Here is a 26,772-nt window from a genome sequence, read left to right as displayed (position 1 = left end):
CCAACCAGCCCGGTTGGTCCAACCAGCCCAGTGGGTCCAACCAGCCCACAGGTGCAACCAGCCCAATGGGTCCAACCAGCCCAGTTGGCCCAACCAGCCCGACAGGTGCAACCAGCCCAGTTGGTCCAACCATCCCAACCAGCCCGGTGGGTCCAACCAGCCCGACGGGTCCAACCAGCCAAGTTGGTCCAACCACCCCAACGGGTGCAACTGGCCCGGTTGGTCCAACCATCCCAACCAGCTTGGTTGGTCCAACCAGCCCGGTGGGTCCAACTTTCCCAACCAACCCGCTGGGTCCAACCTTCCAAACCAGCCCGGTTGGTCCAACCAGCTCGGTTGGTTCAACCAGCCCGGGGGGTCCAACCAGCCCAACGGGTGCAACCAACCATCCCAAACAGCTCGGTTGGTCCAACTATCCCAACCAGCCCAGTGGGTCCAACCTTCCCAACCAGCCCGGTAGGTCCAGCCAGCCCAGTACGTCGCACACAGACACTGCATCTGTGTCAGACTGACCACACTGTGGTATTTGACGCATTCAATACAAAAAGTACAGAGTTTCATTCAGAGGTTTCACAGAAGAGTTTTGGGATCTAACCTACATTCCACCTCTGATATAACCTCATCAATCATGACTCACTTTGTTTTCCTCACCTTTCAAGTGTTCCAATTCTTTTTTTCCTTCCCTGTGTTCGGTACCAGGATGTAATGTTACTCACACTAACAACAGGTCTCTGTGTGTAGCTAACATAACATTACATTACTGATGGAACGGAGCTCAGTTAATATGCTAGCTAATAAGACAAACTAACGGTGTGTTGGTGATGTATGGTGTGTGAGAGCAGAGATGTAGTTCACTGAGAGGTTTCGCATTAAACATAACGATACGACAAACATACGACACACTGAGAATTGTTAAAACAAAATACATTTTAGCCAAATTCATATTTATAATTCATGGCACAATTCAAACAAGATCAAAAGAACATTTGTCTCTCTGGTTACTGTATGTAAATAAGGGGCGGCCAGTGGTACTTGTCACCTCTCGTCAACCTAAAATGAAGACAGATTTAGCAACTGTAGCTTATTTATCACCCAAAATGCTTACTATTTTCATATTGGTCCAGCTCTTATGAAAAATGTCCATCACAAAACAAATATAATATAAGGAATTTAAGTTGAGGGTCACTTCTTTGGTGTCAAAGGCAGCAAAGTGCAATTTTTGTCAAAAGATGCCCATGTAATGCTGCAGGTTTTGGCAGACCTCTGACTCCCCGTGTAAATAAAAAATGATCTGCCAAAAAGGAAAACTTCACAGCATCACACTCCCCCTATTTCCAATTTCTTATCTGCATCACACCTTGGAATAGTCTGTAAATGTGTCTCACCTCCTTTGCTTGTTGAAGAAGCAGGTGAAGGACTGACTGCTGACCTCTTTGGTGAAGTAATCCTCCCACCACAATACACTGTCTTTGTTCTTCTGGTTGTCCCTCTCACAGGGGGGGACGTAGGAGCACTAAGAGACAGGAAACGGATTGATATCAATGACATTCTTCAATAGATCAACAGTTAAGGTGTTGATTGTCTGAACATAAAATATCAGCGATTCAAACAGCTGCATTAGTCATACTAGCAGCTTATGATGACTGAGCTAGGTTTAAAAAAATATTTTCCGATTAATTTGAAAGATCCAATATCGATTCATCAAATCCTTGGATGGATCTTTTAAAAGATACCATTTCCTTTATCCCGTTAGACTTGCGTGACCTTGCAAAGATATCTGTCCACATGCGAGACGGTGGACCAAAGCATGCCAGAAGCTGCTCTACTGAAAGCAATGTCAGTCCTGAAGGCAGATGTCTGGCAGCATTTTGGATTTAAAAATAATAATGAAAGAGGAGAATCATATCTGAGATATGACCTGCTTCATAGTAGATTTGTTACCTATTGAGGGTTGCTCTCTCTCTCTCTCTCTCTCTCTCTCTCTCTCTCTCTCTCTCTCTCTCTCTCCCTCTCTCAGCTGTCACTCTGATCAAATGTTGAATTTACGACTGTACGGTAATTCCCTACTAACACATAACGTCTAGAGAACGTTAGCATTTGGTTCTCTAAAGGTTAGGTTAGAACCAAACCAAGAACTAACGTTTAGAGAACGTTCCCCGTGGTTATGTAGAAACCTAACAAAGCCTAACGTTCCCCTAACGTTTTGAGAACCGCAGAACAACAACGTTCTCCTGTGGTTGCACTGTTTACCTCCACACAACGTTATGTTTGGTGTTTTTTTGGTTGATCTGAGAACGAAGACTTTTAGAGCTGACAAATCCTGTTTCATTGATATTTTACATTTAGACTACTAATTTGCATGTAGCATAGATAGATAGATAGATAGATAGATAGATACTTACTTACTTACTTATTCATATATATACTTATATATACTTATTCAATATGGAAACACAAGAGTATGAACATAAATTGGACATGAATGAACATGAAAGGCCTGACAGAATTGTATACTTTAGTAACAATGATGATAAATAGAACAGTGTGAGAAAAAATTGTGAAGAAAGAGCTTAATTATGACAACCATTGGGAATGCTATTCAAGATCTTCAAAATGAATAATTCCAGACATATCAGGTTACTAATTTGCAAGTATGCAAAGTGTTTTTTAAAGATGGATGGATTTGGATATCTATCTATCTATCTATCTATCTATCTATCTATCTATCTATCTATCTATCTATCTATCTATCTATCTATCTATCTATCTATCTATCTATCTATCTATCTATCTATCTATCTATCTATCTATCTATCTATCTATCTATCTATCTATCCATCCATCCATCCATCCATCCATCCATCTAGATACTTTATTCATCCCAGTGGGAAATTTTAGACATCCAGAGCTTAACTGTAACACCCCTTGTTGTAAAATTACAACGTTAAACTTTAGCCATCCTAAAAAACAATATATTTCAATATATTTTACAGTATATTTTATTTTATTGTCCAGTCTCACAATGCTATTAGATCGTACATTTGTTTATAAGTCCTGTGGCCATGAACTTACACAACCTCTCAAGGTTTTCTTCGAACAACATCTCTTTGTTTCATTGGACTGGATTCATCAGATTGCAGTAAGTAAAATGTCTATTATATATTTTTTGGTTGTAATTACGATGTCTAGAGCATGTACTGCCTGAAACAAAGTATTTTATTATACATGGACAGTATACATTCTACCCGTGTTGTGTTCTGGTCAGATTTGACTAATTTAAAAGTTTTATCATTACAAAATGTAGTTAATTTGATCAGACTGACCTAAAATACCATGACTTTGTCCACAATGAGGATATCAACAGACAATTCAGTTCTAGGAAAGGTGAAAATGTTCCTGAATGTGGGGTGTAGATGTAAGTGGTGTATGCATGTTTTCCTTTTAGTATGATAATTAGAGAGCATAACAAGCAGTAGGCAGTATTGTGTGACTATATGGCTGGTGATTGGGATGCAGGTTTCATTTAGCATGATAAGTACAGAGCATAGGCAAGCCATTTATATTTACATTTAGGGCATTTAGCAGATGCTTTTGTCCAAAGCAACTTGCAGACAGTATTGTCTGCCTGGAAAACATTTCCTGACCACTCAGTCTTTTCCTTCAGGTTATTTACTACAATATAAAAAGCATATGTATACATGTTAATTAAGTTGCTAGAAAAAGCTGGAGTTTTATCTTGTTTTTTTTGTAATAAATGACTTGAAAAATATGACTGATGTGTGATTATTGATGTTACCTTTATGGGGTAAGCTTAGTTGTTCTGAATTGTTGTTCAGGCAACGTGAGTTGGAATTCTGCTCCCAACTAGCAACGTTCCAATATTATAACATTTCTCTAAAATCAAACATACTTAAAAAAAACTATTTTCTCTGCTTGAAAGGCCTCCTACAACAACATCTGATATCTGAAGTAATATCAAATGCCTGTGCCTTTAAGATTGCGTCGCGCGTGTGTGACGTCAAGAGAAAGCGCCTGTTGGTTTAAACAAAGAAGACGATGGTTTGCCAGCGTGTACATGTAGTCAAAACAAGGGTGTCGTGGCACACTCAGAACTTCGATATGCTTATTTTACAACGTTTCGGCTTACGCCTTCATCAAGGCCAAATAAATAGAAGCATTTTGAAGTTCTGAGTGTGCCACGACACTACTCTTGATGGCATTGTCTACCGCCGTGATCACCGCACAAGGTGAGTTTACGATCGACAAACGTTTTGCCCATGTAGCATTGTAACATTTGTTGTTTGTCTATAAGTGATAGACGGAACATTATTTGTATAACTGGAGTCAACAAAATTGGTCTGCTGATTATGAAATCATTTGTAATAGCTTGCTCGCTCAAACCATGATGCCATATCTGCCTGTCTCTTTGAACAAAGGGTTATTGTTACAAGCTGTACCATTATATATGGTAGCCTACTTTTAAAGATTGAAAAAATAAATATAGTTATAGAAATATAGGTTTTAGTGCAAGAGTGGGATAATAGTCAGTAATATAGAATCTTTGATAACATGTAAAGTCGGAGATAGCAACGACCTCTCTTTAGTTTGAATTGACTCTAGAATACTGATTGGCCAGGTACGTCGCGGGGTGTGTCCAGCACGAACGCTCCTCATTGGCTGGAAGAAATGCATAACTGGACTCAGGTGGCCGCAGTGAATCATTCCCGGAAGATTTGAATGCAGAGCGGCTTCTACTAGACTCCTACTTCTACTTCTAAGACTTCTGTGATTCATTTGCGAAAAGGTAAGGTGTAATTAACGTTATCATTGTGGTTGTATAAGTGTTGTGGTTTGCTTGATCTTTGCTAATTTTGAGTTCCATGATGTTGTAATGCACGGGGTTTGAGTAGCTAATGCAAAGTCCTTTTCCTCGAAGACAAAGCGTTGTTTTTGATGCACTCTTTTGAGAAAGTTTAGTTGACCATTGAATACGTTAAAAAACAATTCTCAAAATCTGGGTGTGTTAGTACATCATTGCGAGTTCAAATGATTGCAGGGATTAGTTTTTTTACGGCATGTAACTTGCTTTCAGCGCATACCAGTGACGTAATCGCCCCGCTCCTCGACGCTAACAACCAACCGCTAGCGAACTAGGCATTTATTTTTCTAATTAATCAATCCCAACGTGTGACAACGCCTCGTCAATGTCCTTAGGGTGGCGGCTGTGATGCTTATTGTTTATTGATTCCGTGGTCGGGTGGCTAGAAGCCGTAGCTTTCACGTGTTGCGATAGCAACGGCAAACATCCGGTGACGCTCCGTCTCTTATTCTGCGGTTTTGTAGCAGAAACATAAGGACCTGGAATATGTACTACAACGCGCTGAGTCGCTTTCAGTGGATTCGGTGGTTGATGGTAAAGGTCGATGGTTAAGGTGGTGATTGTCGGTCAGATTTTTGCTTTAATTTGTTGTATGATTTTTTTATGCTTTTCTTCGACATCAGGTGAGCATTTGCATTATATTAGCATGCAATGACTTTGACCAGGTTGGCCAGACAAGCCTACACAAAGCAATGGAAGAGGGCGCGGCGAGAGGTGCGAAAAATTACAGCGGCTGTGCGAGCAGAGATGCGTGCCGAGCAGGAGGCGCGAGCTGCAGCACGGGCAGAGCAGGCTGCAGCGCTGTTACATCAACATCAGGAACAGCTCCAACTGGCAGAGGAGATTCAAGAAGAGCCAGAGTTCATGGCAGTACCAAGTTCTGTCGGCAGCGCTGAGGAGGACAGCAGCAGCAGTGATGGTTTTGCGTCGGACATGGGAATGTGGGCCACACCTATGGATGATACCAGTGACCCCTACAGCGAGGAAAACCACCCACAATGCTCAGTTAGAAACTTATTACAGCACTGGGCCTTGAAACACCACATTCCACACTCTGCACTTGATGACCTTCTTGAAGGATTAAAAGCCAATGGGCACCCAGAGCTACCTTCAACGGCCAGAACCCTGCTATCAACCCCTAGAGATATCAGGACAGTCACAGTATCGGGAATGGAGTATGTCCACTTTGGTTTAAGGAAAACTATTGAAGGACAACTCAAGCTCTACCCAGAGGCGGTTCTGAAAAAACTAAACACACTGGAGTTGTCGCTCAACATTGATGGCCTTCCACTTTTCAAAAGTAGCAAGAACACTCTGTGGCCTGTCTTGTGTGCCATCCATCTGTCACCAACTCGTGTTTTCCCTGTAACCTTAACATGTGGCCCATCCAAACCTAAGGATTTGGACTTTCTCACTGATGTGGTTGCAGAAATGCAGGATCTGCTTGAAAACGGAATTCAAGGGAAGACTGTTGTGATGCGTTGTGTTGTATGCGATGCACCAGCCAAGGCAATGGTCAAAGCAATCAAACTGTGCACAGGATACAATGGATGTGACAAATGTACACAGAGAGGGCTATGGATGGATAGACGTGTAACATACCCTGATGTTCTAAACACCATGCGAACCAATGAGATGTTCAGAACAGAAATGTCTGCTAAGGAGACCGATGGCCATCCTGTTTCCCCATTTCTGCAACTTCCCATTGATATGATCAAAATGTTTCCCATTGACTACATGCACCAAGCTTGTTTAGGTGTTATGAGGAAACTGCTGGTGGAATGGGTGAGGGGACGCAGGCAGGTTAGACTGTCTGCTGGACAGGTTCAAGAGATCAGCAGAAGACTCTGTGGTTTGAAACAATCTATACCAAGTTGCTTTACCAGGAAGCCTAGGAACTTGGAAGAAGTGGACCGCTGGAAGGCTACAGAGCTGCGTCAGTTTGCCCTATATACAGGAAAAATAGTGCTCAAGGACATGCTGTCCAAGCCACTGTATAGGCATTTCATGGCTTTCAGCGTAGCACTGAATATTTTGGTTTCTCCAAACCTGGCAGGCAAACACGCAGACTACAGCAGAAGTCTGATGGAGTATTTTGTGTCAAACACAGCAGAGCTGTATGGCGGTCACTTCATGGTGTATAATGTCCATACCATGCTCCATTTACCAGATGAAGCAGAAACCTTTGGATGTCTGGATGCATGTAGTGCATTCCCGTTTGAAAACTACTTGGGACGGCTGAAACGTCTGGTACGATCGGGACGACGACCACTTGTTCAAGTTGCCAAAAGGCTGTCGGAGATGGAACAGGGTCCAAGCAGCACAGTTCCAGCACAAAAAAAGAAAATCCGAAGTCCAAACAATGCATACATCTTGGCAGGTGACAACTGCTGTGAGGCCGTTGAGGAGAGGAATGACATGGTTTTGTGCAAGGTGTTTGAGAAGTCGGATCCTCTGTTCACAGATCCCTGTGATTCAAGAATCATCGGGTGCTTCAGAGTGAAGAAGAGAGACTTTATCATGAAGCTGGTGCCAGAATGTGAACTCACAACACAGGCCTTCATGATTGAGGAGCCACAGAAACAGACAAATGTTTTCTTGACAGTCCTGCATGATTTTTAGGAGACATCCAAACAGACAACTTCAATCTATTTTTTTGGAGGGGTTCGTTGACTGTATTTGCTCGCTTGCAAAAAATCTGTACTCTCCTAATATGTGATATTCTGTTTTTGAGCCTTGTATTGATAAAGGGTGGGTTGGGATGGAGTTTTACAGGAAAATGTACCCACTCCATCCTGATGCTGTGTATATCTATTCAAAACTAAATAAAAACTGCTTTACAAAAAAACGCCTAAAGGACTTTGTCTGTGACTGTTTTCATTATTGCAATCTATGGTGCTCTACTTGCCATTCTAATGATGCCTTTCTGTTAACAGATGGACTTCAGTGTTGTCGAGTTCAACGACAATGCCATTGAGGTTGTGCCAACTACATGGCTTGAAAACACTGATGAGGTATGTGGTTTTGTGCTGACACAATTTGTTTTTCTATTCAAAGTGTCTTTTCCCTACATTGTAAGAGGATCTGAAATGAGTTGCATTTTTTTTAAACTGCAGGGCTACCTGTGCTACTGGACACAACTTAATGTGCGAAAGCACGTTATTAGCTGCAGCGAGCCAAACAGAAGCTGGGCTAAACATCCAGTGAAGAAAGTGTGGTACAGAACAGGTGAGCTATCTTTGCTATATACTATAGAGAATATATTAATAAAGTTTTCTCTGTATGGAAATACTGCTTTGTTCTGCTACTGGCTCATAAAAATGTTTCTCCTTACATAGATTCCTACACCAAAGCAGACCGGATGTGTCTGAAATTAATGGACTCTTCAAGTGTGGAGACGGAAGATGACACCACTATTAATCAGACAAGGCAGCGTAGACGTCCAAGGAGGTATTCTTTTGCCTCTAGTGATGGTAAGATCTCTTCAGTACAGACTACATTATTTTCACAATTCAATGTTCGTTTCCCAATAGTTACACTGTCTTTCTCTCCAGATGATTCTGCTCCACCGGCAGCAAAGCAGCCCAGGACTGTGGGTATGCCTGGAAACCCTGTGGGTAAGTTAACGGTTATCAAGTCATCTTTCATAGCTTGGAGCTAACACTCATGAGGAATAACCTGGTGTATGTTATGTGATTGATCTGATGTGTCAGTACAGACTACTAACTAAAGAGATTGATTGATTATGACACAATTCAAAGTTTATTTCCCAATCGGTACACTGTCTTTCTTTCCAGATGATGCCGCCACTCCAACGTCAAGAATACCCTTTTCAGGTCAGCAGAGATCTCTGCCTTCACCACCGTCGTGTAAGTTTTTTCCTTTTTTTTTTTTTTTTATTGTCTGATGTATTAGCATAGGTTCATGTTTTGTAAATACCATGTATAAGAAGCCCATCATAAATTAACTGACATTCATGATCACTTTCTGTTCAGATGTTTCACCACTCAGACATGTAGCCAGCACCTCGACCAGACGTGCAGTCAGTCCAACATTTCACACCCCAACACGTCAACCAGTTCAAGGTACAGTGGCTTTGAATTTTCCATTTACAGTCTGAATACAAATTCCTAACCAAGAAGCCGAAAACAAACATTTTCTTTTCTTCTCAAAAACTTCAGCAATGACTCACGACGGAGATGAAGGGGCCTTAGTCGTGGCCACGATTGAGAGAGGTAAGTACTTTATACACACTTAAGATGTTCGCATAGGAAAATATATTATGTATAAAACTAAAATTAATTCCATCACAAATGTCCCCGTAGTCATGGAAGCACACAATGGCCGCCTGATGAGATACCTGATGAGGAGGATTGATGCCTTGGAGAATACAGTAAACGCCATGGCCCGAGGAACACACTCGCCTCAGCCTCCTCTGCCTCAGGAAGAGCTCTTGTTGGCACCCTGCGGAACACTTATCGAGCTAGAGGAGTTGGACAGGAGTCTGGCTCAACAAGACCAGAGGAACAAAATGGTAATTAATTGGCCATAATCCTGTATAAAATAAATTCTCATTATAATAAAATTAGATCGTATAAGCTCTCCACATTCATTTCAATTTTTTTTTTTTTACAGCAACATTTCCTTGGCACATTTGGAGGGGCAAATGCAGGGGATGCCATTCGACGTATATTACGTCAAGTGGCAACAAATGATGTCCTGGCCCAGTAGAGCCTGAAGGGGAGAAGGGCCAAAAAGTCCTTCCAGGAACTGGTTCTGTGCAGGATTATAATAGGTAAGTGTTTATATATTGTTCACATCAGTTTTATGCCAAGCTTGACTGATGAAATTTAGATGTGTAACTTTTTTACTTCTACCTGTAGCAGCCTGTGTGAAGAACTTCCCTGGCCAGACAGAAGCCGAGGTTGAGGAGTGCATCGGCCATGCGCTCAAGTTTGCTCCACACAGACGGTAAATCAAACTTCTGTCTCTGAAATGTCTTGGTTGGTAGAAGTGTGTTTCTTGTGCTTTTGTGAACTTGTTGTGTAAACCTTTTTTTTTCTTTTTCTTTTTAGGTCAAATGGTCAGCAAAACGGAGGCCCCATTTAGAGATGACTGCAAAATATTGTAGTAATTGAAGCCTGAAGACGGACAGCAGCAATTCTGCACTTTTTTTTTTTAGATTACTTTTATTGTTTTTTTTTTTTATATTTAATTTTTTATTGTATTATTGGCATTATATTGTATCTCTTTTATTTATTTTTTTTAATTTGTATTTTATTATATTTTGTATTACAGTTGTATTTAATTTTTTTTGTATTAAACTTTCAAGTCCTGCCAAATTTGCCTGTTCATTCATCAGACATTACAACGTTAGGGGAACATTGAGAGAACCAACATTATAACCAACAAGGTTAGGGGAACGTTAAGAGAACATTGAGGGAACCAAACATGTAACCAACAAGGTTAGGGGAATGTTAGGGGAACCAACATTATAACCAACAAGGTTAGGGGAACGTTAGGAGAACGCTGAGGGAACCAAACAACCTAACGTTTGCAGAACGTAACACCAACTTTCCCCTGCAACCAAGTGGCAACCAAAACCTAACCAAAGGTAACATACAGGGAACGTAACTGGAACCAAAGGCGTACGTAACTAGAACGTTCTGGGAACCAAAAATGGCCGGTAGGGATCTGTGGAGTTCTGTAGTGTGTGGCTCATGTTAATGTAACTGCTTAGGAGTCCAAATTAAATGTACACCAATCATTTTAATATTGCACCAGATTAGAGAGATCTTTATATAATTATATAATTTGCATGGAAATATCTTTCATAACCAAGAAACTGAAATATCTCTAAGTGAATCTATATTGAATCAAATCGGGACCTTGTGAACCACAATTGAATCTGTTCAGGGAATCAGGAGTGATTCCCAATCGTAATTACCCATATTTACACATATTTTTAGGTGGCAACCTGTAGTGGCTGTAGTAATTATGACAGGAGCAAAGGATAATCTCTGGTGATCTCTGGACGGCCCCAATCACAGCGAGACACGCTGCCAGAAGTGGATCAGAACCATTGCTTGACTCTTCTTGAGTTAACTGAAGGTTGCAGTGGATCTACAGTTTTCTGGGAGTTTGTTCTAAGTCAACTTATACGCAGCATATAAAGCGACCAAGTCTGCGCAGGCAGGAGGTAGATAGGCCTAACAAACACAGGACTTTCACCCAGGAGGCCGCTGATTATGTCCATTTTGAAACTAAAAGTCAATGTCAAAACATATTATAAGTCATACAAGGTCAATAACGTACTTGTACCTAACTTAGAAACGTAACGTAAGACTTAGCAGACTACTTACATTTACATTTACATTTAGGTCATTTAGCAGACGCTTTTGTCCAAAGCGACTTACAATAAGTACATTTGTCAAAAGAAGGAAACAAAGAAACCACGACGTATCATTGCCGATGCAGTAAGAGCTAAAAATAGAACAAGTGTTAGGTCCTCATCTGAGTAAAGTAGTACTTCAAGAGCAACAGTGCTACGATCTGAGTGCCATAGGTAAGGTTTTTTTTTTGTTTTTTTTTTGCGGGGGGGGGGGGGGGGGGGTCGAGGGAGGGTGTTAGTGGGTCATGCTATGTAGAGTCGAGGTGAAGTCTGAACAGGTGAGTCTTGAGCCTTTTTCGGAAGATGGCAAATGACTCTGCTGTCCTGACATTGGTCGGGAGTTCGTTCCACCACTGAGGCGCCAGAACAGAGAAGAGTCTGGACTTTGCTGAGCGACATTTGTTTGATTTCAGCGATGGTGGTACCAGCCGGCCAGCTGAAGTAGAGGAGCGAAGTGCTCGCTTCGGGGCATGAGGTTTGACCAGTGTTTGAAGGTAGGCAGGTGCCGTTCCATTGATGGCCCTGAAGGCCAGTGTCATCGTCTTGAATTGGATGCGTGCTGCAACAGGGAGCCAGTGGAGGTCACGGAGGAGGGGGGTCACGTGGGAGAATTTGGGTAGATTGAAGATAAGGCGTGCTGCAGCGTTCTGGATACGCTGCAATGGTTTAATCGCATAGGCCGGGAGTCCGGCCAGGAGAGAGTTGCAGTAGTCAAGGCGGGAGATGACCAGTGCTTGGACCAAGAGCTGCGTTGCATCCTTTGTGAGGAAGGTCCGAATCCTGCGGATATTGTAGAGGGCAAATCTGCAGGATCGGGCCACAGCAGTGATGTTGGGGGTGCAGGATAGTTGGTCATCGAGGATTACACCCAGGTTCCTCGCAGTTGAGGAAGGAAATACTGTGATGCCCTCAACAGTGACCGACAGGTCCATGCGAGGGCAGTCTTTCCCTGGGATGAAGAGGAGTTCGGTTTTATTCAGGTTAAGCTTGAGGTGATGTGCAGTTGTCCAGACAGAGATGTCAGCCAGACAGTCCGAGATGCGAGTTGCAATGTGAGCGTCAGAGGACGGGGGAAAAGAGAGGAACAGCTGGGTGTCATCAGCGTAGCAATGGTAGGAGAATCCATGCGATGTGATAACAGAACCTAGTGATCTGGTGTATAGTGAGAACAGAAGCGGTCCTAATACTGAGCCTTGAGGGACACCCGTGTCCAGAGAGCAGGGTTTGGACATAGAGCCATTCCATGTGACCTGAAAGGTGCGGTTTGTCAGGTATGATGTAAACCAGGTGAGAGCAGAGTCGGTTATGCCAAGTTCAGCCAGAGTGGAGAGGAGAATTTGGTGGTTGACTGTGTCGAATGCAGCAGATAGGTCAAGGAGAATGAGAACGGAGGAGTTGGATGATGTTTTGGCGTCTCGCAGGGACTCGGTCATCGTGAGGAGGGCCGTCTCAGTGGAGTGGGCAGTCCTGAATCCTGATTGGTTAGGGTCTAGGAGGTTCTTCCGCAAGAGATAGGATGACAGTTGGTTGTAGGCAGCACGTTCCAAGGTTTTAGAGAGGAATGAAAGAAGAGATACAGGTCTGTAGCTTTGGATGTCAGTAGCGTCAAGGGTGGGTTTTTTCAGGAGAGGCTTCACGATAGCGGTCTTAAAATCCGCTGGAATGACACCTGAGGTGAGGGAGGAGTTGATCAGGGTGGTGAGGAATGGCAAGATGTCGTGTGAGATGTCCTGGAGAAGAGAGGAGGGAATCGGGTCAAGGGAGCAGGTGGTGGCACGGTTAGATGTAACAAGTGCGTGAACGTCTTCAGAGGTGAGGGGGCTAAAGCTGGTAAGACCATCCGAGTGGGAGGGAATAGGCGTGAATGAGGAGCTGATGTCATTTACTTTCTTGGTAAAGTAAGTTGCAAAGTCATCGGCAGTAAGGGAGGAGGGAGGGAGAGGGGTAGGAGGGGTGAGGAGGGAAGAGAACATGGAGAAGAGTTTCCTGGGGTTGGAGGCAGAAGAGTTGATCTTTGCCAGGTAGAAGGCAGATTTAGCTGCCGAAACAGTTGAGGTGAAGTCAGAGAGGAGGAGGTGGTAGTGAGCAAGGTCCTCGTGCTGTCCCGATTTCTTCCATTTTCTCTCTGACGCTCGCAACAATGATCTGTTGGTTCGCAGAGGTTCAGACAGCCAGGGAGGGGGGGGAGATGATCGCGCCGGTCGTGAGATTGGGGGACAGAGAGTGTCCAAAGAAGAGGCGAGTGAGGACATCAGGAAAGAGGAGGCTTCCTCAGTAGGCATTAAGGAGAACTGTTCCGAGGATGGGAGCGAGGAGATAACAGTTGAGGAGAGAGCGGAGGGAGTGAGGGATTTCAGGTTGCGGCGGCTGGTGACCATTCGAGGCGTAGAGGGGAGGGATGAGGTGGGCTTCATGGGGAGGGAGAAAGTCACAAAGTGGTGGTCGGACACGGTGAGCGGGGTAACAGAGAGTGCCAAGATGCCACAGGATCTTGTGAAGACAAGGTCAAGTTGGTTCCCGGCCCGGTGAGTTGGTGGAGAGGGGGAGAGTGTGAGGTCAAATGCGGAAAAGAAGTCAATGAATTCAGATGAATGCAGCTTTCCCGGGTGGATGTTGAAGTCACCGAGGACGACGAGCGGTGTGCCATCATCAGGGGAGCAGCTCAGGAGGGCATCCATCTCATCCAAAAAGTCACCAAGAGGACCGGGTGGGCGATAGATCACTATGATGTTGAGTTTGAAAGGAAGGGTGACAGAGACGGCGTGAAATTCAAGCGTAGATCGGGGTAGGTGGTCGAGAGGAAGGACCTGGTAGGACCATGTGGGTGAGATGAGGAGCCCAGTTCCTCCTCCTCGCCCTGTTTGTCTTGGGGAGTGTGAAAACGAGTAGGCAGTTGAAAGGGCAGCTGGAGTGGCAGTGTTTTCTGGGGTGATCCAGGTCTCTGTGAGGGCCAGGAAGTGGAGAGTCTGCAGGGAGGCATAGGCTGAGATGGTATCCGCCTTCTTGACTGCAGACTGGCAGTTCCACAGCCCCCCTCGTACCTCAAGTTCCTTACCGGTGGAGATTGGTGGGTAGCAGAGATTGGATGGGTTACAGCCTCGAATGAAGGGACTTCGGTAAAATCTTCTCCAGTGCGATGTCCTGACTGGGATAAGACACATGGCTGCGAGGAAGGGGGGGGGGGGGGGGGGGGGTTGAGATGTTGTACCTATCTCAATGGGCTTCCTCGATGGACTCCCACAGATAGACTCCCTTGTCTTTGTTCAGCTGTCTTGACTCCCACAGATAGACTCCCTGTGTCTTTGTTCAGCTGTCTTGACTCCCACAGATAGACTCCCTGTGTCTTTGTTCAGCTGTCTTGACTCCCACAGATAGACTCCCTGTGTCTTTGTTCAGCTGTCTTGACTCCCACAGATAGACTCCCTGTGTCTTTGTTCAGCTGTCTTGACTCCCACAGATAGACTCCCTGTGTCTTTGTTCAGCTGTCTTGACTCCCACAGATAGACTCCCTGTGTCTTTGTTCAGCTGTCTTGACTCCCACAGATAGACTCCCTGTGTCTTTGTTCAGCTGTCTTGACTCCCACAGATAGACTCCCTGTGTCTTTGTTCAGCTGTCTTGACTCCCACAGATAGACTCCCTGTGTCTTTGTTCAGCTGTCTTGACTCCCACAGATAGACTCCCTGTGTCTTTGTTCAGCTGTCTTGACTCCCACAGATAGACTCCCTGTGTCTTTGTTCAGCTGTCTTGACTCCCACAGATAGACTCCCTGTGTCTTTGTTCAGCTGTCTTGACTCCCACAGATAGACTCCCTGTGTCTTTGTTCAGCTGTCTTCGTTCTGATGGCCCGACGCTGCAGCTGACGCTGTAGTGACAGCCTTTTAAGTGCTCAATTTACCGCAAGTACTGACTGTGGCTCCTCCTTCCCTCTAATCAAGTCTATTCACTACAGGTGAGCTGGCTCAAACAAGCTGATTGCTCACTTACCATAGACAGCTTCACAAGAAGTTCAACAACAAGCTATCAATACTAGACTAAATGTTACCACTAGCTTTACACACACAATGCCTAAACCTAAATCTACAATTAGTTTCTGACTTACCAACAAGAGACAAAGCAGCTTCCTTCCTTTCTCCAGACCAAATGTGGTTTGAAGAGAACTACTGCTGTCCTTTACTTCTTTTAACCCCAACCAAGACATTTCCCCAAATACAGTCATACTTTTACAATTCATAATGTTAACCACACACAACCATTTCCCACAGTGTTCACCTGTCGCTGGTACTCTCCAAAGGTTGTATATGTTATTTTGGCCACAGCCACACGTTAACAGCCAGCAGAGGTAATATTGTCCACACTGTCCCCTCATTACTTTTTTTAGGTAAACTAGTTAATTTCATTTGCCGTCACCCACACACCAAACAATTCATTTCCACATTAAAGTACACATCACAAGGTCCATCCATCCATCCATTCATCCATCCATCCATTATCAACCACTTATCCTGTATTCAGGGTTGCGGGGGGGCTGGAGCCGATTCCAGCTGACACTGATAACAGTCTCTCACAGGGCTGACATGAAGAGACAGACAGGTAACCAGTCTAAAATTTGTGGTGTGCACAAATTTTCACATTGTAGCGTTAAATAATCAATTTCCGTTGTATTAATTATTATTTCTTTGTCCTTTGAGTTACCATGCTTGTGGAGGTCCCTTCCTGGTGGAGCAAAAGGTGGTCAAGGGTGGCGGACTGTGACATCCTGTTGCTGCATTCATGCTCCATACATATGCTGCCATGTTAGCTTTTCTTTTGTTTCAATGTAATGATTTCCATCTTGTTTTCCCCATGTGCATTATTAAGGGCTTGGTTTCTATTGGTTTGCATGTTTTGGGTAAATAAAACCCTATTTTTCTAACATTGGCACACACAATCTGTGGCTTAGGTAAGAGGATGTGTTGTACTATTTGTGCCAGATTGATCCGATTTTAATACAAGTTGAAGGATAAATGCTTCACTCACTCGTTCAACTGTTTGAGTTTAGCCTTGAATCTAGCATGTTTAGTTGAACTGAAATACATTATTGAAGAATAACCTTGATGCCTCAATATCCAGTATACAGGCCCGAATCTGTGATTTCTAAGTAAATTCATTGAAAAGTCCTCACCTCCAACAATACTCTTCTTCTCTCTCTACATCGCTACATGAGGCCGCTAGCTGAAATTATGCAAAAAAACAAAAACAAAAAAATATTTCAGAATTTAATTCTTTCATTTGGTTGAGGTGGAAAAGTTGGCAATATCATAATAGCAAAATGCGGTAAAGTGCAATGAAACAATATTCAGTAAATAAATGATGAAGCATGTGACTTTAACATCCACTGAAGAGATGTCAAATGGTTTCCTCATAGCTCCACACAGATCTGAAGGAACCTTACTTTCATCAATATAAGAAACTAACACATGTTGTATTTCTCTCCATTTTTCCTGTTTTTAAGTGTTTCATGTTCGACTAGCGCTCTTTTAATTAGGTCACCTTGTTGCTTCTTCTGCAGTGGTTTAACATTTTTCTGACTCGAGCATTAGTGCCACCTACAGCCTATCTCCCTGAACCAACTCCTAGTAATGGCATAAAACGGTGTGGATGGGAACAAGCATTCCTTCACATTTTCTTGCGCACATCCCGAAATTCTGTTAAAATGTGCGATACATTTGGATGAAAAACCTATAAACACTTCAAGGTTTCTAACCTGTAATTATAGAATGCTGTTAAGCTTTGAACATACAGTACAGACACAGCTGTGATATAAAAACCTACTTCACTCTATTCCTGGAACCTTTGACTGTCGCAATCAGAGCAGAAGTGTGTATTAAAGGGATTTTATAAGGGGAACACAACATGTATGTATGTAGATGATATTCTATTCCTGATCAAGGACCCGAGGGCTTCAGTTTTTATTGCTCAGTTATAGAAAATATAATCTCTATTAATATGACCCCTTTGATACAATATTAAGATACATTTAGACAAATGGAAACTGATAAATCTCACCCTATGGGGGTAAATAAGTATTATCAAGATGCCAGTGGCTCCACAATTACATTTCTATGATGATATCAGTGAACATCCCTGAAGGAATCTTTAAGCAATGCAATCGCTTAATTAAGGAATTCTTATGGAAAGGTTTTGTATTCTCACAAAAAAAGACAGAAACCATATTTTACAAAAACATTCTTATGAAATACATGGATAGCTAAAGAGATACATGTTATAAAGGATCTCTATCAAGGGAATTCATTGAGATCATTTGAGGACCTTGAAGAACAATTTTAATCTAACAAAGAAAGGGGATTTCTGGAAATATTTACAGCTGAGGAGCAGCATATAGATGGATGGCTCAGATAACCTTTATCAGAATCACCACAACTATGTCTACTAGGGGACAAAGCACTTATGCTACCAGGCCTCACCAAAGCAGAAATCAGGCAGACACTAATCGTAGCACCAAGGCTTATTCTGAGAAATTGGAAGAGACAAATCCCTGAGCTCACAGTGTCAAAATCATGATAGAGACGGCTGCCTATGAAAATATGAGGGTGAAAGGTGTTCCAGGTGGGGCTGGCCAAACATATTTTCTGACTTATATTATAAAGTCAAAACCTGAGGGGAGGTGGGGAGCGCCAGTGGCCTGGGACTTTTCCTGTACCTGTATGTATACAGTTGTGTTCAAAATAATAGCACTCCCACATTACTCAGAAGAAGAGTGTTCTTTGATTAAGAAATAAATAAAAGAGGGGAAAACCTATAAAGAAGTGCAGAAAATGATAGACTGTCCAGCTAAAATGATATCAAATGCTTTAAAGGTCACATATTATACTGTTTTCATCAATTCCACACAGTTGTCAGAGGTCCAACAACACTGTATTCAACATGCATTGCCCCAAACCCATCTGTGGTCCTGAATTTCAGCTGTCTATGGGCCCTAGTTTCGTGGCGCAGCGCAGGGCAGCGCAGGGTGGCGGAGCCGGCGCAATGCAAGTTTCGACCCGCGCAGCCTTGCGCACGGTCAGTTTGGCAGTTTGGTGGATCGCCTGCGCCAAGATGGGTGTGGCGGCGCAGCAGGGGGAGGCGTCACAGATTCAGCTTGGCGTAGTGGAAGTTTCGTGGCAAAAAGCCTCGCCGAGACTGCGCTGAAAGCTCGCCAGCTCCAACCTGGTCTACTCTCGGCGCAAGGCGTAAATAAAGTCCATTCATTCAAGGCGAATCACAGCTGGCGGAGTGGAAGTTTGGCTGACGGCGCGCAGTGCGCACACGTCACCGAGACCTCACAGGCAGTTTTCCACAGTTCCAGGCACATTTAAATGCAATAAATAATCACAACAAACACTATTTAATGCAACTAACTGAATCAACACGTGGATTTATATCTATATAGATTGTCCCGTCACATCTGACGTCAGATCAAAGGCGGATGGCACGCGTAACGGAAACTCAGCCTCTCGGACCAAAACATCTCCCTCTCTCTCTCCTGTTTTTTATAATATCGGCATTGTTATTATTATGATACGCGCGCACAGCGCGTGATGCGCGTGGTGGGAGCAGCGGCGCTGCTTCTGTCATCGGGTTGTCAAGTGACGGAACTTGCACTGAACCTCCCCTAACGCATTAAAGGAGAGGAGAGGAGCTCATTTGATTGGTGAAGATCTGAATCGGCTGTGTTAATCCCAGTCCACGCCTCGGCTCCTCCTTGTCTCCCACTCACGCCTTCTTCTCCTCCCTCTTTCCCACTTGCGCGTGTGGGCGAGACGGGAGGTGTGCTTGCACGAGCTTGCGCGAACCTGCGCGAGCCTGCGCGGTGCACGAAACTTGCAAAGTCCAGGCGGACACACCCCGTCGGCGTGGCGCAGGTGCGCTGAAAGCTGACTGCGCCTGGTCTACGAAACTAGGGCTCTATAAGTTGCTCAAATGAGCTCTACTCAGAACATGCTGCTTCTGTGTCTGCACCTTTAAATGCTAATGAGCTCCGTCTGTCATGCCTACTCGGAGAGACTGAGAGGATGCTGCTTGCGCTACGCATGCGGCAATGTTTACGTGGATGTATCGCTATGGCTCGCCTATGTGTCTCTGGTGAAGTTGCTGGGCCCGTATTGTGGGGACAGATCCTTTTACTAGGGTCAGTGTCGAGGCAAAGCCAGCTTTGTACTGACCCTCGTTACTGAAGCAGCCTGATGTGAAGTGGTTAGCACACACATAGAAGCTAACACGGACCGTAGCCGTAAAAATGAAACACAAGAGACCAGGGGCCTCATCTATAAAGCTTGCGTACGCACAAAACGGGGCTGGAAAGGTGCGTACATCACTTTCCACGCAAAGGTTGTGATCTATAAAAACTAGGGGTGTGAATCTTTGGCTTCACAGCGATTCGATTCGATTAACGATACAGTAGTTGGCGATTCGATTCAAGGACGATTTTTTGTTGTTGTAACGATTCGATTCGATTCGATTCTGTAAACCACGATTCGATTCAGTAACTTGTAACCAAAATTCTATATCCATGAAATAAACATGCAATAATGCGAGTGAGACTAGCGGTATTCTTCTGAAAGCTGAAAAAATAACATATTTATTCTATAAAAAAGTAGTCCTGCATTATATTTATGTTATTTTTAACATTTTCAGTAGTTTACATGCTGTCAGGGGAGAGAGTGTCTTAAACGTATTAAAACATTAATCATGAGTAAGAATCACGATTCATCCGATAAAACGCATTTATACCGATTATTGGTGAAGCCAAAACGATTCATTCTATTTATTTATTTTAGCAGATCGATTTAGTAGAATCTATAGGACTGACAATCGATTCATCAATTAATCAAATGAATCGTTACACCTCTAATAAAAACCTAACTTGACGGGAAAGTGTGCGTACCCATAAGCAAACTCTGAGGCATGCGTACCGGTACGCACATTCTGGAGACTGGAGGGGAATCAGCGATACAGATGTCAGATTGTAGGAAGTAAACGTGAGAAGAACTATTATAGTTTTGATGACTAGCACACATTTAATTTCACTCCATATCATACGTTAGATCCGCGTTATCATGAGGAACTCAACTTCATAAACACCTTCTTTTAAAATCCAACCCTTATCTTAAATCAAAATCATTTCGAAATATTGAATCAGCGCTGTCACCGCAGGAGGAGGAGGAGGAGGAGACGGCCCGACTGCATGTAATACAGGATACAACAAATACCCTCCATTAGATCACTGCAGAACACAGCAGGAATAACTAATTAGTCTCCTTATTTACTGTGCATATGTCATCAACACACATACATACAGCCATTAAGCCATCGTATACTTGTTACACTTTCTCCTCGTTTTTAAACCACCAGAGCGCAGAGGAAATGCGCTATAATGAGCAAGGAGAGCGCAACTTTACCGAACTTCAGGAGGCAGACTCCACCACCCAGCAAAGGTGGTAGAGTCCCCAGCATGATGAGCCTCGGCCCCCTGCCCGACTGGAGGGGTATCAACAGCGTGCAAGAATCCGTGAGGATGTCATGCTGCATTTGTAAGATAAGGAAGACAACAATGTTCGTTTTTAAGGTATTGTTTTATTAAAGTGATGGTTCGGAGTGAAATGGACCCTAGGTAATTTCCACCAAGACATCCAGCCAAACACCCCCTCGGAAGCATTTTTAGCGATGGTCAGCAGTGGTCAAGATAGGGCGATCAGCCGAACGGCTTCGTAATAGCGCTATGGTGACGCGAGTTTCACGTGGGAGTATGAAAATATTTAGATTTCAATTTTTTTTTATATAAATGCTTATATTATCAGGTCGACAAGCATTTATAAAAAATCGGCGAAACTTTTTCATACGCTGGCGTGAAACTTGCGTCACGGAAACAGCTGGGTATACGCCGATTGCCATTAAACACCAACGAAGAAGAAGCTGTGTAAACACGGTCTACGCAAACAGCGTAGCTTTAGCAGTAGAAGCTATCAGGCAAGTGTTCATTTAAATACACTCCTGATGTACTTACAAACTTTAAAATGCCTCGTTTTGTGAGTACAGACCCTATGTGTACTACTGCAGAAGTTTGGTAACATTCCATTCATTATTAGTGGGGAAATTTACGACATATACTGTAAGTACCATCGCGCTATTACGAAGCCGTTCGGCTGATCGCCCTATCTTGACCACTGCTGACCATCGCTAAAAATGCTTCCGAGGGGGTGTTTGGCTGGATGTCTTGGTGGAAATTACCTAGGGTTCATTTCACTCCGAACCATCACTTTAATATGGCAATTTCTTGCAACACAGTGCGCGTTTGCTATAGTTCATCTGCAACGTTGTTGATGGCGGTGATTGTGTCTCGCTGAAGTTGCAGGACGGCATCAGTGTGCACCCAAGCGGTTGCTTGATGTGCCATGGAGCGGTGCACTGCTGCTTTGCGCCGGACCCGGACGCTGTGCCGAGGGCCCGTCACCCTTCTCACGTCACCCTCCTCTGAGCCCAACGCTGCAGACTCTGGAAGGACAGAAACGATTTAACGTTTTGTTTTATATATAATAAAAGTTTAAAATCTGTTTACCCTTATCCCTCTGGTCTCAGTCACGTCTGTGTCTCCCTCCTTTTCAGACACAATCCCCAAAGTCACATCAAAATCAAACTTCCTCAAATACTGAAGCAATACATTGAATACATGTTGGTAAAGGAGCAGAAAGATGTAATTTACCTTCAGATCAGACCACTTTTTCGCAAGTTCCGCCACCATCCGCTCCGTCCCACTGACGCCGTGGACAGCAGCAGCAATGTGTTGCCACTCGCACTGCTTCTTTTTATTCGTGATCCTGCTGCTGTGGCCACTAAATTAAATTATTGTCCGGGCCTCCACCTCCCCAACAAGTGTCTCTTCTCCGTTTCGGAAAAGTTAAGTTTCTTTGCTTTTTTTCCTGGCCTGTCGCCGTGATTCACCACACAAAAACGATTGCATGCTGGCTCATTAATATGGTAAAATGAGAGCGTGTACAGGGCGGGATTCAGGTACGCACACTTGTAGGTGATCCTGTGATTTATAAAGGAAACATTGCGTACAGCTTGCGTGCGCACAGTTTTATAAATCTGATTTTTTTTTTGGCGCACGCAAACTTTTGCTTTTTGAATGTACGTACACTTTTAGTAAGGATCCTACACACAGTTTTATAAATGAGGCCCCAGACCTGGACCGCCGTGCATGGTGCTCTGTCGGGCACGCGCCCCCGGGTCCGTCAGACCGGAGGCAGCAGTGAAGACGCACCAGAGCGCGTGAGACAGGGAGGATTGTCTCCAGCTTCACCTGCACCAGGATTTATTCACGGAGCACCAGCTGGATCACCCAGCACCATGACCGGTAAGTTGGGCTGCACTCTCTGTGCACGCTGTGGGTCCGTGCGTGCTGTCTGCCCTTGCTCTCTGTGCGTGCTCTTCTTGCGTGCTCTCCGTGTGCACTCTCGGTGCGTGCTCTCAGTGCATGCTATGGGTCTGTCGGTCGCGCTCTCCCGCTGTCTGTCCGTGATGTTGGTCCACACTCTCCGTGCGTGCTGTGGGTCCGTGCGTGCTCTCGGTCCATGCTGGTCCGTGCTGCTCACTGCAAGAAAAGTCGGATTTTTGTCCCTGTAAACGCCTGGAAATCTCCCTAATTTTTGGGAGTTAACGACAATTTACAGGCTGCGAACGCCGCGTTCGTCTGTGCCGAAAATGGTCGAAAACGAACCACAGCGAAGGCTCTAATTAGCCATGTCATCATGTCTGTGGTGGCGCACTTCCAACGGTCCACCTCATCGCCAGCAAGCACACTCCGTCTCGCTTCCAGCAGCTGTAAAACAATCAATAAAGACAATCAGTACTGCGCGATGCACACAACACATCTATTAATGCACCTGAAAAATAGGTTTAGGTAGGTTTGGTCACATTGACCAAAAACGGATCTAATAAATCTAATAAGTCTTTCCCTCTTTCTCCTGGAACGACTCCGAGCTGACCTCTTCACAGCTTCCGCCTGCGATGCGAGATCAGGCTGTGTGTGTCTGAAGCTCCTGCGTACCGTTTCATAGTATGTCTTACAGGCAGCTGGAAAACAATTAAATGAGTGGTATGAATAAGAAAACTTAAGTCACAGTAAAATTAAAACAAGGAAGAAGAAAACGGTAAAAGTTACTTACACACAATGGCGTCACTATCAGCGTCATAGAAATCCGGACTTGCGGACAAAGCTCCGAGCAAGTAAGAGGTCACAGCTTCGTTATGAGGCGAGGTTCGTCTGTGAAAACAAAATGAACAGTTAAGATCGGTATCTACTGTTAACGCATCTATTTCCTTATACAGCAGAATGAAAGCATATTCTTTAAATCTTACCCTTGCTCCGGTTCGTAGCGCCTACAATTCGTCTCCCAGTTGTGAAGACGGCGTACTGCTTCCTGTAAAAGACCAACAACATACACTTAACAAAGCAACTTAACGTTACACTGGTTCCTCTCTCTTGTTCTTTTACAAGGCTACTATGCTACTTTTAGCTTGGACTATTAGCTTGGGCTTGCTTTGCTAATTTTAGCTTAGCTAGCAGTCACCGAACATATTCTTACCGCAATCTTGGGATTGTTCACCCGTCTTCTCTTCTTCGAGTTAACGTTAGTCTCTTTAAGGAAGGACTTCTGTCTTTCAAGGCGTTCCACGGAGAACCTCGTCCACTGCTTACTAACAGAACAGATGGGTTCCATGTCCATAGTTCCACGGTGGTGATGGGGGTGACAGCGACGAAGCCCAGCCACTCCAGCAGTCCTGGGACATCCTCAGAGTCTCCAGCAGTCCTGGATATAAGAATTATAACATTTAAACCACATTTTCTTAAGTGAAGCCTCTCAGAGCAGCATTCCTCCTGCCGGTGAACTTCTCCTCATCGTTCCCTCCACTGAATGAGGCGCCCGGTGTCTGCATCCGTCCCTTTAACGGACAACGGTGCACGGCGTTATTAATCACCGTTAGTAAATATATAACCACGGTTTAACATAAGCACTATATTATTAGTTAACGTCGGTAAAAACGGCACATTTTCCGCTTCGCTTGCGCTCGCTAACCCCTATGGTAAATTACCGTCAGTAGGCTAGCCGGCTGGCAGGACCTTCGATTCGTAACGTTAACGTACAATGCCAACAACAATAAAGTAACGTTCATTATCAATACGATTTAAAAGTCAGCTGGAAACATACAAGTCATGTTACAGTATACTTACATGTGTACGCGGTTTGTGTTGGGCTGTCGCCAGAATCACCGCAGTCGTCCGCCATTATCCAAAACTTTTCAGAAGTCAGACGAGCCGCAATGCATTTTGGGGAAGTTGAGTAGATTTAGCAAAGTCCGCTGTATACTCAGAAATTCTTGCCAATGCAGTATACATCCGGGCATTTCTCGCGTACACAAATTCACATACTATTGTATGTGAACGCACTACGTACTCAAATTTACGTCACAATTAAGTACGAGTAGGACGTTAGTATGGCATTTCGAACACAGCCGAGATCTATGATCTATGAACCCATCCTTGACCCTTTACCTTTGTGGCAAAGCCTGATTAAAAGTAATTGTTGAAGCAAATTGTTTTGTGTATCTTTGAATGAAGATGAAATGAAGTTATATCTATGAATGAAGATGAAATGAAGTTAACACATTTCAGAAAAATGTCACCTGGGGTAAAACTCCCCCTGCTACCCTGATTTGCATTTGTATAGCTCACAGCATTTTCCTTTACATGTTAAAGCCTCCCCTAGGATTACGGGGAGGGGGGTCATGGGGGGACAACTGCCAAGCAAGGCCCACGTCAATTCCCGGCAATTCACGTCAGTTTTCGTTGTTTCCTGCAAATTGCCGTGTGCAGTCGTAAACCTGAACTTCCACGGCAATTTACAGGGCCGCTAACTGACGAAAATCCCACTTTTCATGCAGTGGCTGTCAGCCCGGGGTGTCACTCCTGTTGTCGGTCTGTCAGTGCTCTCTGTCAGCACTCTCCATGGGTCTCTCTGTTTGGCGCTGTCTGTCCGCTTTCTCCGTCCGCGCTGTCTGCTCTCAGCGCTGTGTTGCGAAACGCCTGCCTTTTGGATCTCCTATCATCGTCCAGAGGAGTTCAGGCTTATGCAAATTACTCTTTTCGTTACGTAACGAAAGGAGCTGAATCTGAACAGCCTGTAGGATAAGGTGACCAGATTTCTGAAATGAAAATCGGGGACATTTCCAGCGCGGTGGTCAAAATTCCAATGTTATCATTATGAAATAAATAACAGGGGCAATTACATGTTAATTTTAATATAAAAGCAGTCTGCAGCAATTAACATTAGAGCTGTAAAAACCACAGATGAAACAAAAACAACAAAACAGATTCTTATCTTATTCAACTTATTTATTATTTAGCTGATGATTTTTTTTTTTTCAGTTCACAAGCTTTATGGAGAAAACAAGAACACATTTGATGGTGCACATATGAAGAACCACAGTGCAGACAACTGACTTTAAAAGAGGTCTTCTCAAAGTTATAGAAAAATTGTGAATGCTGTGAATTCATTGTGCGGAGCAACAATATTACAATCCTGTCTACTCAGGCCTGAGGTAAGAAGGTATTATGTCTTCCACCTTTTTAATTCCAATGACTGTAACGTCAGTACGTTAGTTTCACTGGCTACCGTAATAACTGGAGTTTGCGTCGGTGCGCAACTTTTTACTGGCTACCGTAATAACTGGAGTTTGCGTTGGTGCGCAACTTTTTTTCTCTCCCATTCAAATCGGGGACATTTTCGGGGACAGCTTTAACCGGGGACAGGTCGGCCAAATCGGGGACTGTCCCCGAAAATCCGGGACGTCTGGTCACCCTACTGTAGGAGCACCGTTTCAGAGGGTGGGTGCAGACACCATGCAGTAATTGCTTGTTTTCCTCATCCTGGGAGTCGGCAGGCTCAGGGAGGACCAGTTTATAGGTGTAGAGACCAGAGAAAACCTTTTTTTTATAATATGGCCCCTTTAAAATGGCAGCCAAAACCAGAAAGGCGAAGAATAAGAAAAGCGACCATTCAAATGGATCAGAGAATAACCAAAATGGCAAAGGCTCAGCCATTTATCACCTCCAGGAGGATCAAAGAAGATCTTAGATTGCCTGTGAGTACTGTAACAATCAGACGACGTCTATGTGAAGCCAAGCTACCAGCAAGAAGCCCCCGCAAAGTCTCATTGTTAAAAAAAATACATGTGCTGAAGCGGTTACAATTTGCCAAGAACACATTGACTGGCCTAAAAAGAAATGGCGTAATATTTTGTGGACTGATTAAGACAGAGAAAGAATGTTCTTTTTGGGTCTAAGGGCCACAGACAGTTTGTCAGACGTCCTGCAAACACTGAATTCAAGCCACAGTACACAGTGAAGACGGTGAAGCATGGTGGTGCAAGCATCATGATATAGGGATGTTTCTCGTACTATGG

At 44.0% G+C, this 26,772-nt stretch overlaps 1 protein-coding gene across 1 annotated transcript in view; it reads right to left on the bottom strand.

Annotated features, from left to right (window-relative positions):
* The window catches only part of LOC311031945 (calcium-activated potassium channel subunit beta-4-like), a 95,198-nt gene that overhangs the window by 14,522 nt on the left and 53,904 nt on the right, over positions 1-26,772 (bottom strand). Inside the window, exon 3 of the mRNA XM_084038541.1 lies at positions 1,386-1,513. Within this exon, the coding sequence (XP_083894667.1) occupies positions 1,386-1,513 (128 nt within the window). The remainder of the gene's footprint in view (positions 1-1,385; positions 1,514-26,772) is intronic.

The sequence above is a fragment of the Eutrigla gurnardus genome, assembly GCF_963514095.1.
Source record: "Eutrigla gurnardus genome assembly, chromosome: 21".
Taxonomy (NCBI): Eukaryota; Metazoa; Chordata; class Actinopteri; order Perciformes; family Triglidae; genus Eutrigla; species Eutrigla gurnardus.
The sequence above is the reverse complement of the archived record's forward strand: the minus strand, read 5'-3'. Positions and strand labels throughout refer to the sequence as shown.